General features: G+C 37.5%; 1 protein-coding gene across 1 annotated transcript; it reads right to left on the bottom strand.

The window, feature by feature from the left end:
• Nucleotides 1–7430: 7430 nt before the first annotated feature.
• LOC118902328 (28S ribosomal protein S9, mitochondrial-like) lies at nt 7431–8798 on the bottom strand. The gene is given in 2 exon segments (XM_036866517.1): nt 7431–8600; nt 8603–8798. Coding segments are annotated over 2 exon segments (1191 nt in total). The 3' UTR covers nt 7431–7605.
• Nucleotides 8799–15847: the final 7049 nt, after the last annotated feature.

Below are 15847 nucleotides of genomic sequence, written 5' to 3'. Positions count from 1 at the left end.
TATGTTGAGTTAAGCAAGATACACAGGGTGGAAGATACTATAGATAGTTAATGAAATGTATAATAAAAATATGGTTGAACATAATCTTTAGAGGTAATTTCACATTTCTGTGGACTTTTATCCCTATACAGTTTGCCTATCCATTTTATTTCTTTTTTGAAACAAGGGCTTAACATGACTTCTCTGCTGGTTATTATCACATGTAAGCACAAATTATAGAGAATCTTTGACTCCAAAATTAACTTTTTAGTTATTTTTCAAAATTTCTTTTGGCCTTATATTTTAGACATTGAGAAACAAGATAGCATGACGGTTGAAGGGAGATTCTAGAAACCAATTGTTTGGGTTCAAATTCCAGCTCTGCCACTTATTTTATGACTTTCAACAAGTATTTCAACCTCTCTGTGATTTGGCTTCCTTATCTGTAAAATAAAGGTAGTAATTTTCTATTTCGGGGTAATTAGAAGAATTAAATAAATTAGAAGAATTAAATAAACACAAGAAGAATTCCAGATCCACAGCTAACGCTCAGCATGCATGAAGTGTATTGTCACTATGGTCTTTGAGCAAATGGTTTTGGACTATTCTAAACACTTTATCTACATTTTCCTGGTTTGATTGTAGCAATTCTAGTACATGGTAACAGACAACACTAGATTCAACTTAGAAATATAAAACAAGCACACACAAAAAATAAAATTGATGAAAATATTCTGGTAAACTTTTGCTTAATAATTGATGCAGCAATAGTCTCTTGGGCACACCTGCTACCATAATATGTTTAGAGAATAAAACTATATAAGATCTTTGAATTGCGATTTCCACTATTTCAAGTTACAAATTACTTCATCTCTGACACTTGTCACATTCTATGCATTATGTCTTATTAGGCCATTATCATAGACTGCCAAGTAGGAAGGAAAAATATTCAATTATTTTTTCTCAAAAGGATTATAGCAAAGTAAATCTTTGCCATTTGCAGAGTAAAATATATATCTCGCTAGAGTGCCAGGAGAGCATTCAAATCTGGCTATTCACTCTATGTAATTAGGAATGGATCCTAGAAAAAAAAAGTCAAATAATATGAGTTTAAAGAATTTTTAAAAACTTAGTCAAACTTTCACAAGTTTGGTGGTAGATTTTTTTTTTCTCTTTGTGATGTCAGGAATTACCGTAATAATTTACATTTATTTTTGAAGATTAACACTGGTCCAGGCACAGTGCTAACCACTTTACATTAATTACTTTTTTAATCCTCAGTATAACAATGCTATGTGGTACAGTTGTTATCCCTCACTGAATTAATGAAGCACCCAAAGCTCAGAGAAGCTAAGAGATTTGACCAAGATTATCTAACTAATAAGTAGCTAATAAACAGACAAAGTTAAATTCTCAGTGGTTTGTCTCTAGGACCCATGTTCTTAAACTTTATGCTATGCTGCCTCTTCAAGTATTTATTAACAATAGTCAAACCTCGATTTTCTTCTTTAATATAAAATTATTTTTATTCTAATATTCTGAAAATTCTTGATTTGAGTACAGAGATTTCATGTTCTTCAGATTACATGATCTGATCCCAGACTAACTGAATTCAAATCCTAGTTTTGCTACTGAACACTTTTTGATCTTTGAGTCAATTTATTTAAAGTTTAGGAGCTTCAGTTTGCTCATCTGTAAAATAAGTGCAATCATCATGTTTCATACAATTCTTGTAAATTTTAAATGAATTAATATATACAAATCATATAGACCAGTGCATGGGAAAAAAAATTCAATTAATATTAGCTATTATTACTATTAGCAAAAAGCAAGAGCTTGGGCTCAGAATGTTAATATATTAATTAAACTTAGGTTTGGCAGTGAGTAGCAGAAAACTCAAAATGACTGTAGCTTTAAAAAGACAAAAGTTTATTTCTGTTTCATGTAAAAGTTTGGAGATAATCATTTCAGGGCTGATGTACCTTCTGTGTCAGGAACCCAGCTTATTCTGTCTTGTTGTTCTGCTAACTATGTTGTCTGTTGCTCCACTCAACTCATAGTCAACTTTGGCTTGACTGTATCCAGCCACATCCATCTGCGTTCAAGTCAGCAGAGAAAAGGAGAGGCTAAAAAAGAAGAGATAAAAGGTACAGACTAACTAACTCTTAAGTTTCCCAGAAGCTGACACATATAACTTGATCTGACATACTTTTGTTTAGAACTTAACAGCAAGACACTACTAACAGCAAGGAAAGCTGAGAAACATAGTCTTTATTATAGGCATGCATGAAGGGACAAGCATTTTGGGGGGCCTGTCTAGGTTTTTCTTAAAGAGCTAAAAACCAAAAGGGTGGGGCTTGAACTTTGTTTCAGTGCTGGCTGGAAACTTGTTTTTCCTAATATATCACTTTTCATAACAATGGATTTATTAGGAAATATTACATGTCTTCTTTACCCTCTTTTATATTTTTAATAATATCCTCTGCCCTAGTTACATGTTTTCTCCTGTTTTCTCTCTGTTTTGTTTCTAAAGTAGAAAACCAAAATGCAAGATTTCTCAGTGTGAGGAGTACTATTTCTGGTATAACACATAATGGAGAACCATAAGTCTCTCTACTTTAAAATCTCTTGTTCTCTAAAGTAAATTCATTTGGTTAAAAAAAACCCCATATTTTTGCTACATGCAAATATTTTTGGAGAAATATGGGAAATAAATTAATATTTTTCTATAACCACTGCATGTCCTGTTGAAGTGCTTAGATAGTTCACCAAAATAATGGACAAAGTATTGACTTTTTAGCTAACATTGTTTCTTGATCCATTTAAAAGATCAAACTTTTGTTTCTGGTAAATAAAACTGTATAACTTGTGTAGTCCACAGGCAATCTCTAAAAATGGTATTTCTTTACATTTTAAACTTGATATTGGTCTATATATTGGAAAAGTATGGAAAGCACAGGAAAAAGAGTAAATTTATGGTGGAGAAACCTGACAAAGACTACCACTTATTAAAATATATGTGGCATTTCTCCTTTTAAAATATTACTGGCTTTAAACTTAGGCAACTCTCTAGAAGACAGTCAATAAAATGACATTTTTACCAATAAGGATATCAGTCGTGCAAATGATACAAAAGTCATAAAAACAGATTAGTTTTGGAGAAGGCAAACGTCTACACAATGTTTCTGCTGCTCATCCAGAGATAACCTGAGAAGTAAAAGAAAAGAAATCCAGACTCCTCTTGGCCCTGAATTACTCTTGGTCATTATAGTTGAAGGGGAATTCTAAAAGTCAACCAAGATAATGTGCAGGTTTCTTTTGGTAGGAAGGTCTCCTGAAAAAGAACTTTAATTGATCACAGAACAACTATATTTGACGTCTGATTACCTGTTTAAAATCTACCTATCCAGAACTGAAAAGATTCTGTTTGTTTATTTGTTCATTTTACTTCCCCTAGCTCTTCCATAGAAGGAGCAATAATAAATAAATACTACTTCAAAAAATATTATAAGCGTTAGGAAAAATGGACCCAGTATTGATAAATGAACTTCCGGTTTAAGAAATAACTTCCTGTTAAGAATTACTGAAACTTGGGGCTTCCCTGGTGGCACAGTGGTTAAGAATCCGCCTGCCAATGCAGGAGACACGGGTTTGAGCCCTGGTCTGGGAAGATCCCACACGCCGTGGAGCAACTAAGCCTATGTGCCACAACTACTGAGCCTGTGCTCTAGAGCCCGCGAGCCACAACTGCTGAGCCCATGTGCCACAACCACTGAAGCCCGCGCACCTAGAGCCCATGCTCCGTAACAAGAGAAGCCACCACAATGAGAAGCCCGCGCACCACAACGAAGAGTAGACCCCGCTTGCCGCAACTAGAGAAAGCCCATGCGCAGCAACGAAGACCCAACATAGCCAAAAATAAATAAATAAATTTATTAAAAAAAAAAAAAGAATTACTGAAACTTGTGTCTCCAGCATTGTTTGGAAGGTTGTTTTTGTTTTTGGTGGCTTGTGTACAGCAGAGATATTAAATAATTCTGGCATGGCTTAATTTGTGCTCTGTCTCATAATAGGACTGTGTCACCTTTGCCATGTTACATCTCTCTAAACCTCAGTTTCCTCCTCTGTAAAAGGGGGGAAGTAAAACTTACCTTGTGTGATTATTGTGAAGTATAAATAATATGATGGATGTAAAGTTATTTTTATAGTTCTAGGCATAAAATTGTTGTTCAGTAACTAATCACCTGAAATAGTACAAGTATATCAAAAGTTGATATTTTCAAATAGAAGATCATTCTAGAAACTGAAAAGGAAATAATGATTTTATTTCTGCCTCATCCATTACCTATAAGGATAGGAGTCCATATTTTTCTTAGGTTGGGAATTGCTTATTTTTGAGAATGAAGTCCTTTTTAAAATCAAAACATTTACAGATTCCCATACCAAAATAATTTTATAGACATTAATCATGACATTATTTGACCGTGATCTATATTTGGACAATACTTTTAAATATATTTGTAATTTATTAATCTGAAAGGCATCTGTTTACACTTTAAAAACTATAATATGCATATATGCAAGACCTAATATCCCTTCAGTCTAGGGGGAAAAAATTGATGTATATATGGATTTTTGCATGTATTCCGTGCAATAAGAGCAAGATTTCAATGAGTACATGTCCCTCTGCTCTGGATCCACTGATATAAACTATATCTTTTGACTAATAAAAAATATAAAGTCCAAGGTATAACTGTATTATCCTAAACAATGTCATACACTATCTACGTGAAAAAGACTTGCTTTTTTCACTGTTGTTGTTTGCATGCACTGATACTGATAATCTATCCCGGTGTCATCCTTCTAGTATCTTTGTTAAAAAATATATAAGCCTGATTATCAACCTTTGAAATATTCTGCATTATAAAAAAGACTCAGGAAAATCAAAGTAGCAGGGAATTGCATTAAGATGAAGCAAACCAAGGGTTGACACAAGATATATGCAATGTAAGAGAGTAAATAAGCTCTCCAGCTCTAGTCACTGTTGAATGCAGATTAGGATTTGCAACAGATACTGATGGTCATAGGTGTCTCTGCTATGCCTAGCCTTGTAAAACAGGACATCTATATATGGTCCATATTGCCTGACAATGCTTTCAGAGGGCCATAGACTATAAACTCAGAACCTGGTGCTGCTGAGGCTTATGAGGTATCTATAATAGCACTACACAACCAGCCATAATGACTACTTGGCACATATAAATATACAAATGGTGCCTGCCCTGGAAGAACTTACAATTTTCTTAATCTGATGAAACAGTCAATAGAATTTAAAAATTAATTACATTTTGATTGTATCTTTGAGCTTCTCGTTTTTATGGTCTCTGCCAACTACACCAAAAAAATACTGTTAATGGAAATGAGGTGGTCTGGTTTGAAATCTGAGAATAGAAGCTACATCTACCCTGAGGATGGGGACTGGCAAAATAAAATGTCAGTTTGGAGGCAGAGCTTGCAGAATGTGAGCAGAGCAATCGAGGGTGCACATACATTAGTCCTTGTCACACACAGTGTGGCTGCTTCATGGTGAAGACACTTCCTCTGATCTCACATAGACTCACACCAGGTTCTGTAGCCTGTCCCTGGAACCGTATTATCCATGGAAGGCAAAGGAGACCAAAATGTGAAGGAGAATCATTTCAGGCACAAGTTACAATAACAGCGATACTTTCCAACAGTGGATTTTTCAACAGTCTGGATTCTCCTGACATTCTGGCATTCTGTCCTGGGGTAGTTAGACAGGGAGAGCCACCTCAGTCACTTGGTAACAGAAGGAAGTTGGCAGGCCTGAGACATTCAGAAATTAGCTTCTTTTTCAGCCAAAGGAAAGAAAAAAAAAAAAGATGAAAGTATAGATTAGCTGTTGTGCCATTAAGTTGCACCTTGAATTTGACCCTAGGCAGGTGATCTGGGGAAACAAATAGTAATACTTCAGATGGAAAGTACCATGGGAGGACAAAGAAGACAGAGTTAAATTCCAAGGGAAGAAGTCTGTGAAGACAGCAGTAGAGAGAGAGGCAGGGTAGGAGTGAGCCCCGTAGGACACTGACGACTTCCCAGTCTTTCTCCTTGGATCTGTGCCTTGCCAACTGGACATTCCCTCCTGAATAAGCCACAGAATAAACCACAGGATAAACCACAGGATTTATCCTCTAAGATAAGTCATAGCACACTGCATGTGAGTTGTAATTGAATGCTTACCAACCATCCTCTCAGTTGCATTGAGCATCCCTGAGTCTTATTGATCTCTGTATCCTCAGTGCCCAAGACTGTGTTTAATGCTTTGAAAATTCTCAACAAGTAGTTGTGGAATATGTAAAGTATTAAACTGATGAAAGGGTAGTTTAAAAAAATCCTGCTTTCTCATTTCTCAAATATATTTTTTAAACCAATTTGACACCAAAATTTACTTTTACTTATTAAGGTTATGAGCACAGACATTCTGGCATTCCAGCGTGTTCGAATTAAAAATGTAAATATCTCATTCTCCAATTGCAGAGACCACTATGCCTGCAGAGGCCTGTACACTACAATGAATGGGTTTTTCAATTTGCATAATAAGATTGTGAAACTAACAGTTCTTATTTCTGCCAATTTTCCTGAACTCTTTCAAGTTAAAGAGATTTTGCTAAAAAAAAAAAAGAGAAAAATTGTATTTACTACAATTTAAGGGAGCACTTGGAAATCTGATTTGGCAGGAACCTATAAAAGTCATAGACTAGAAATATACAAACATAGCAATATCTTTTTTTTGTTGAATCTATAGATTTATAGGCATTTTTCAAATGAGAAACTTTAAATGAATTGTGGATTTCCAAACGTTAGCTATATGTGAAGTCTCTCCTTGATTGCTAATGATTGTTCCACTCCATATACAGTGAATACTGGTTTGCATGGATCCATCTCATCTAATTATTTTTTTATTTTTTTATTTTTTTCACTTATACATAGAATCTTTAAAAAAAAAAAAAAAAAAGAGTCAAATTTAGAAACAGAGAGTGGAATGGTGGCTGCCAGGGGCTGGGGGAGGGGATTGGCCTGTTGTCTTCCGCAGAGACTCGACTGAGCTCCTGACAAAGACGCTCCACGGACTTCATTCTTCTCAACAAGCACTCTCATCCCTCAGTTTTGAAAAATGCGTTGTAACAACTGCTATCTGGGAAAACGACAGAGTTAGGGGGAGTGAGTCCAAGTCCGTCCTGTCATTAAGTTAGCAGTGTGGCTCTGGTGGGTCAGATCTGTGGGGCTGGGCCTTTCCGTCCGCAAAAGGCGGTCTCTTGATTGGATTCTGCTGAATGCTCCTTTCAGGTCGAATATGCCAAGATTCTGAATTATGCTTCTAAAGCTCTCTTCTGAAAAAGTTTTAAAAGTAAAGCAGCAGAACAAAGCTAAACAGTTTTAAATAATTATTTTTAGAAGGTAACCTTTACGACATTGCATTTTAGAATAAATCATCTCACAACTCAAACGTCTGATGGTGCTGCTTCACCCTGGCCAGCAACTGTCTCCTGCGCGTCTGCCACATGCCAGGTGCACAGCGTCCCTCTCCTTTCCCGCCCAGAACACTCAGCGCTTCTTCCAGGTGAACTTCCTGCGGGCTCCCTCCTGGCCTGGCTTCTTCCGCTCTCTCACACGGGGATCAGCAGTAAGCAGTCCCGCTTGGCGCATCCACTCGACCTCGTCCTCGGTGACAAAGCTGCACAAGGATCTCGCCGTCGCCAAGTGGATGGCCTGCGCCTGCGCCGCCCGTCTGCCCCGCCCCCCCGACACCGCGCAGGTCACGTGGTGTTCTCCAAGCCGGTAGAGGAAGTGGAAAGGGAACGTCAGCTGTTCTCTATCCTGAGTCACCGGAAAGTAGAGCAGGTAGTCGACCCCATTTACTTCTATCCTCCCACTTCCATGGTCATAAACAGCCACTTCCGCCTCTGCAGTCTTTCTGTTACCTTGGACTGTGCTGAAGGCCATACCCTTCTCGTCAGACTGCAAAGGGTCAATCAGCTGTTTTTTCGATTGAATGGTTACACTCCTGCGGAACCTGCTCACAAATTCTTCAGCCGCGTCACACGGCAACGCCAATAACCTTTCCAGCAGCCGAAGGAACTGTGCGTAATCCTGATCTGACAGTTTTTCCACTAACGTTTCTTCCAGTTCTTCCTTAATCAGCCATCTGCTGCCAGTCGGGTCTTTGGCTTTAGTTTTTTCTGAAAACAGACCTTTGGCTCGCAGCTGGTCTTGACGGTTTTCTACATCTAGTAGCTTTCCGTATGGTCCACGCATTAATGAATAATATGACTGTTTACCAGTATAAAAGAGAAAATGAAATGGGCGGCCATCTTCTCCCCACTGGATTGCTCTTTGTTTTGGAAAAATCTCTTCAGGATGCTTCGTTATTGGCCGGGCTCGCTTCTCAATCAAACCACTGGGAAAAAGGTAAGCAATCGCTCTATCAGTATCCTCTTGGGTAAAAGTTTCTGGATCTTCTCCCATCATGTTGGCTAAATGTCTCTTTCCTATGTTGAATTCTTCAATCTGCTTTTTAGTAAAATCCACTGTGTAAGTTTACGTCTTAAGGCTGCAACGTTTTTCCTTGTTATTACAACTGTAGTGCGTCTTAGCCTTAATATCTGGCATCCGGGAATTCTCTGCAGCTTAGCAGTCGCGGCTTTCCGGAGGCCCTGTCCCCGGGCAAAGCTAACCCTACCCGCAAGAAAGAGCCGGTACGAAGCGGCTGCGCCGCAGGACTCACGGACAGCCGCCATGTTGGCTATGGGAGGTGCGGGCAGTAGGATGAAAAGCCATCTTATCTAATTATTACATGGCCACAATTTATCAACACTTACGCTTCCCTGTGCTCCCATTTCTCCACAATGACATCTCTCATGTTGTTTCAAATTCCCTTGACTCTATATTTCATTCATTTCTTCTGCCCAAGTAGGCAAGGTATTGTCTCACCACTGCAGAGGAGCTAAATTGGGATGGTAAATATTCAACAAACTTAGACCTCATTAATAATACTAAAATGTTTTCCTTATAATTCTGTTTCAGTAATAAAAGTTTGAGAGATTAATAGTTAATAAATAGTAACATGACTATTTAATTAATATTAATATATGAATCACAGAGGACAATCCATTCTACCTAGGCTAAAATTATGACAATAACAAATAAGTGCACAATAAGGGGTCATTTACTTCCCTATATTATGAACTCTAAAATAGTCATCCTTCAAAGTATACTGTAAAGTACTCACATTTGGAAATGTAATCCTTGGAAAAGCCATGGCCTTGTACCATTCCTTCTTCTAATCCATAGATGAGACCTATGAAACCAGTTGAAATGTTTTCATAATAACGTATTTTTAAATTACCCCTTGTCTTCTCTCTTTTGTGTATTAAGTATTCTCGTTTGTCTTTAAGTCAGAATCCAAAAATTATTCACCTTGATGTCATTCAAACCTTACCAAGGAGTGCTTTATCATATCCCAAAGAGACAAGCAAAGGAGCAATTATTCATACACAATAGGTGTTGTACAGGGAAGCACTAATTGTTATGTAAAGTACCCACCTCTTTCCTGACAAAGCAATGTCCTAAGCAGCTGTGGAATATAGCACATACTATTTAAACGTATTTACCCTAGAATTTCATTTCACCACATAACAATAAAAAAAACTTAAATCATATGTCACTACAACTTTGATTGCATGTATACTTTCTTTTACTAATAATTCATCTCAAAGTTCATTGCTTAAGGTTGGAATAATGGGGACAAAGCTGAGGAATTAAATGAAAAGCAGAATTCTACCTGATAGTATTATCAGCTGTAGATATTGCTTTGAACTTTTCTCAGTACAAAACGTTGGATCATAAAAAGCATCTCCAGGTTAGGAATCAGTTTCAAAATACTACCAAACATCATCCATCTGTATTCAGTTAAACCAAATGTTAAACACTAAATGATATATAGTATTCAAGAGAAATAAGACACCACTTTTCGACAAAAAGAAAAATGTGCATAAAATCGAATGTTACGTTTCATTAGTTCATGTTCTTTGCAGTCATCAATTGATCTTTTGTAAAAACTAATAAAGTATGAACTGAAAAGAATATCAAACATTCTTAGGAACAATAGTGACATGTTCAGTAAATAAAATTGCTTTAGGTGGTTTTTCTGAATAGAGATATTCACAGAAAGAGTGGCCCGAGCTCATTTGTTGCCAGTGGGCTGTATGATACAGGAGCTGTCATACGTTGCATAGTTTTTCAAATTCATGGACTTCTAATAAGATTGTAACCTTCAAACAACATTTAAAATAAATTCCACTTTTCCCACAATTTATCATTTTCTAGAAAGTGTATAGTCACACAAAAAGGATTTTATTAGAAGGGTTCAGTTGAAATAGAGATGTTGTAGACTTTGGGAGAAGAAGAAAAAGGCCAAGTTTGAAATAATAATAATATCCCTCAGGTCAGGCATTGCCTGGCAGTTAATGAATAACTGGGTTAGAGAACCCCAAGGCAAAGCCTATTCCTTAAATAGCATCGTGTATAGCTGATAAGGGTTTTCATATTGACATTTTCTGTAGTTTCCCACTGGTCTCTTTTTAAAGCTATGGTTCCTATTGATCCACATCCCTATGTTCCCTTTTAGATGTTCTTCTCAAGAAATATGCTTTCATAGATTTGTAAATGTGTGCACAAAGAGAAAAACATGACCTCAGGAAAATATCATGGGGCAACAGTAATAGGTCTTATGCAAGATGTCTGCCATTCTCTGGAGAATGAAGATTGAATGTGGAGAGGGTAGGGAGAGATGCAGTAAGTCTGCATTTCTAAACCCATAATTAAAGAGGATATGTTTCACAAATAATGGCATTTTTAAACCTTCCTGTATTATTTCTTAAAAAGGATTGGGGGTTAATTGAATGTGGGGCTTTGGGCCCCATGCCAGCTGTTCTCATTATCATATTTTCATATTTTAAATTAGTTGCAAAGAGTTACAAGCAAGCTTTCTCCAAATATTTGGAACACTTTACCATGGGGGCTAATTTATTGGTAAAATCTGGAAGCCACTAAAGAAGCTGGTGGTCTAGTATAATTTAAAATCGTTCTAAACTCCTCATATTCTAAAATATGAGAATTATATATGTAAAAGGAAGTTCTTAGGTTATTGCAGCTAGATACTCATTTTCAGAAGGGCAAGTTGAGCTGCAGAGTGATTGACTTCCCTAAGGTTAGAAATGCAAATATACGACTCAAAGAAATTCACAGATACCAGTCGGTAGAGGGATTGTTTGTGCATTATTGTTAAAAGTTCAAATCATTTTTTAAGACTCAAAGATAGGATCTGGTTGGAAGGTAAATGCCCATTACCTAAGACCTTACTCTTTATGCACAGAAGCAAAGGTAAGGAGCAAGTTAAAAGGATTAGACATGTCCAAAAGTGGCCCCGGGGTGTGGGGACAGGAAGACTTATATACAGATTTTTTTTTTAATTAATTTATTTATTTATGGCTGTGTTGGGTCTTCGTTTCTGTGCAAGGGCTTTCTCTAGTTGTGGCAATTGGGGGCCACTCTTCATTGCGGGGCGCGGGCCTCTCACTATCGCGGCCTCTCTTGTTGCGGAGCACAGGCTCCAGACGCGCAAGCTCAGTAATTGTGGCTCACCGGCCTAGTTGCTCCACGGCATGTGGGATCTTCCCAGACCAGGGCTCGAACCCGTGTCCCCTGCATTAGCAGGCAGATTCTCAACCACTGCGCCACCAGGGAAGCCCCTTATACACAGATTTTTAAGCTGGTTAGGAATATCCTTTTTACCAGACCATTGTTTGCCACAATACATCCCATCTCAACTGTTGCCTTGAGGTATCTGGCAAATAATCCATCAAATAATACATACATATGTAAATATATAAATGCATATGCACATACACATACATAAACAAATAAATAGATATTTTAAATATGTTTATAAACCCATACTCAAATGAGTTTAAGAATGCTACCCCTTCTAGGAGATTGCCACTGAATTATTAATGAAAACCTCTGAGAATTCCTGCAGTTTTAAAGCCTTTGTGAACTCAGAAAAAAAGAACCTCCCCTCCCCCTCCAGGCCTGTACACACATATTTTAATCTGTTGTACTTACTGTTTCTTTAGCTTATGCTGACCTGGGAATGCTTTTTGTTATATCCATAATCATTCTGTAGAAATAGTGTCCAAAAAAACATATTTGGGAAAATAATGTCTTAAGTGTTCACCTTCATGCATAGAACAATTTGGGATGGAGAAATGAAGAGATAAAATGAACAAATGCAATGAACACCATACATTCTGCTTCTTTCTTCCGTATTAGCCCTTCTCAGCAAGCAATTCCCTTTTTTTTAAAAATTATTTTATTTCATTTATTTTTGGCTGCATTGGGTCTTTGTTGCTGTGCGCAGGCTTTCTCTAGTTGTGGCGAGTGGGGGCTACTCTTCGTTGTGGTGCACGGGCTTCTCATTGCAGTGGCTTCTCTTGTTGTGGAGCACGGGCTCTAGGCACGTGGGCTTCAGTAGTTGTGGCACGTGGGCTCAGTAGTTGTGGCTCGCAGGCTCTAGAGCGCAGGCTCAGTAGTTGTGGCACACGGGCTTAGTTGCTCCGTGGCATGTAGGATCTTCCCGGACCAGGGCTTGAACCCGTGTCCCCTGCATTGGCAGGCGGATTCTTAACCACTGCGCCACCAGGGAAGTCCACAATTCTCTTTTTTGAGAGATCCCATCAGCTGGTTCAGAAACCTCTCTTAGACTTTGCTCACTCTACACAGCCTAGGAGGCGGTATAGCGCAACAATTAGTGTGGACAAAGAGAAAAGCCAACGTGGCTGACTGATAGAATTGCATTTCTAAGCCTTGAGTTGAAATGAGTTGAAGGTTGAAATGTATGTATACAGTTTTTAGAGATTGCCTTGTGCCCTACACAATTTAAAGTAATTGTAGAAAAGATTGTTTCTACAATTCATAGAAAAGATGGTTGTGACGATTAAATGAGATACTACATGCAATGTTCTTAGCACCAATGCCTTACACAAAACACTCATTAACTGTTTGGGCTGATAATAGGAATGTCCATTCACAAGCTAAGGTGCCGAACATAGTCAATTTTTCCATTTTCATTAAAACAATTCCATTTCTTTCTTGACACCCCCACCCCACCCCAATACCAATCTGCCAGGATGACAGGGCATTTGACTTCACTTGATATCCATGGTTTAGTTTCCATTGTGTTGCCCAGTCCCAAAGTTTAATCCTATTCAGATGCTTGAGAGGGAGTTCAGCAGCTGAAGGCATCTGGTGCTTGGTTTGCCTTTCACACAGGCTGCTATTTAAATGTCCATTATTCTATTTCTCCATGCTCCTTCAATTCCAGTGATTCTAGTGAAGCTTCTATATAGTCCATGGGACTTGGACATGACTATATCACTACCTACATGCCAAATATAGGACATGGGAATCCCATCTGGCCTGCCATATCTTATAATCATCACTTGGGTCTTTCCACTTCCATTGTACCATCACTGGGCAGCAGGCTACAAGAACCAGTAACTCTCAGGACTCCCAAATGTCTCAGTCTGTCTCTGCTCTTTTTTTCTCTCTCTTTCTTCATAGACAGGGGGAAAAAATCTCTTGCTAATTAATCTGTTGGAGACTGATTTCTATCCTCCCAGTTTCCTGCCAGGATAGTTTTTCCATGTCTACGACTTTTCTCTGGTGTTTGAAACCAAAATAATAAAATAGGGAAACTTAAAAGTAAAGTTGATTTTCTACCCTGCCTCCTCCCAACATATTATCCTACCCGAATTATTTGTCCTAATTATTCTGGGAAGGTGCTGATATAATCAGAAACTCTTTGGAGCTTTGACTAGTTCTAACCCAGACATACCTTTGTTCTCAACTACGCAGAGATAAGTTCTATCCAGTCCTCTAGCCTTGTCCAAGCTCCTACTCAGCTCTTTCTGTTTACCTATTTATCTACTCGCTTCATCCCTACTGGACTGTGTTCTTTTTCAATCCTGGAATTATCTTCCCACTTCACTTCACCCTTAGGTTTCTTGTTCTGTTGTCATTATTCATCTCTTGGTGGGAAGTACCAATCAGCCCTGACAGAAGAGTTCCATGGGGCTAAAGATGACTGCAGCTATCTCATAAAATGGAGCACCAGAGAAAACAAAAATGAGGTATCATGTAGAGATAAAAACACAGAGGAAAGCTAGAAAGTATAGTCCAGGTAGGTTTCCAAAATGAACTAGGCCAAATGAGCATATGACAAGCTAGGAAGGATAGGGAATCAGGGTCCCAGAGGTGAGAAAAGAAGATACAGGAGTGGACATGAATAAGCAGGTCATAACTTGAGCCAACTTTCTAAGACAAAGTGCGACGTCCAACATTAATTTTTATGTTCCAGTCACTGCATGTTATATGGACGGGGGCCTCCTTAGTTTCAATGTGTTTAAAAATGGTGATTAGGCATTAAATCTGTGCTAAAGTTCATATCAGTGCAATAAGAAATGTCACCTACTACCAAAGGAAAATGCAAAAGATGATCCCAGAGGTTGTAGGCAGGTATTTGCTTTTTCCCTCATACAATGCCCTAAATTTGTTTATCCACTTTTAATATACCACCGTCACATCCAGTGTTAGCAGCTTATGTGAGGTGGGTCTTACAGAGTCTGAAAACTCATCCTGGTGGTGGAGTTTAGCCTATTTGTATAATATAGCCCAAGTAGTTATTTTTATACCCAGATATTTATAACTCTTGCTATTAATAAATTTTACAAGCTGCAGAATAACAGGAAGGAGCTAAAACCATAGTTCTACAAAGTCCCTCTTGTTTATTTATTCAGCATTCTGGATTTGGTGCCTAGAAGTTAACCTTCAGGAATCCACCTTATAGAAAGGCACATTTACCTTTACAAAGACTAAATGCCAAGGGATAAAGTATGACATTTTCATGAAAGTGACAGCAATCTCCAGGCTGATGTGAGAGATATGATAAACAAATTTTATCATCATTTTGCTCTAAATGGTTTTGCTTTTCCTTTTATTTTTGTTTCTTGACTGTTAGGTGATTAGAAAAAACTTCTTTGTGCCTTAGGGCATCCTTATACACCTGGTCTTTATCACAAAGAATTGTACCTCATTGATATAATTAGGTTTAAAGAAAACAAATTGCTATTTGTTTTCTATTTAGCCCATCTGGAATTTATTTGATTGGTTGATTTGATATGTTTTTTCCCTTTTTATTTCACATTAACTGAGGTTTTGTTTTTTTTTTTAAATATTCTATTTTATTTCCTCTTGGTTTTTAGTTATGCATGTTTGTTATATTATTTAGTGGTAGTCTAGGACTTATAATATGAATTCTTAACTTACAACAGTGTACTAAGAGTTATGCATTCATTTGTAATGGAAGAACCTAACAATAGTATTCTTTCACTTACCCTGGTCCCATATTTTGAGCTAATTTTGTCTCACATTGTACTTCTACATATCTTATAAAAAGCCACAATTTATATTTTTGACTTAAGAAATGAAGTTAAAAAAATTAAGACAGAAGAAAAATGTGTTTTATATGTATTGATATATTTTCCATTTGTGATACAGTTCATTGTTTTGTGTAACTATTTAACTTCATTTTCCTTTGATTTAAATTTCTTTAATATGTCTTATAGAGTTCTATTGGTGAAAAGTTCTCTCAGCTTTTGTTTTTATCTGAAAATATCTCTCTTTTCCTTTCATTATGTCTGTGCTGTACAGATAATTCTAGGTTGACAGT

Source organism: Balaenoptera musculus, chromosome 10 (genome assembly GCF_009873245.2).
Source record: "Balaenoptera musculus isolate JJ_BM4_2016_0621 chromosome 10, mBalMus1.pri.v3, whole genome shotgun sequence".
Lineage (NCBI taxonomy): Eukaryota > Metazoa > Chordata > Mammalia > Artiodactyla > Balaenopteridae > Balaenoptera > Balaenoptera musculus.
Note: the sequence above shows the minus strand (reverse complement) of the source record. Positions and strands in the feature narration are given on the sequence as shown.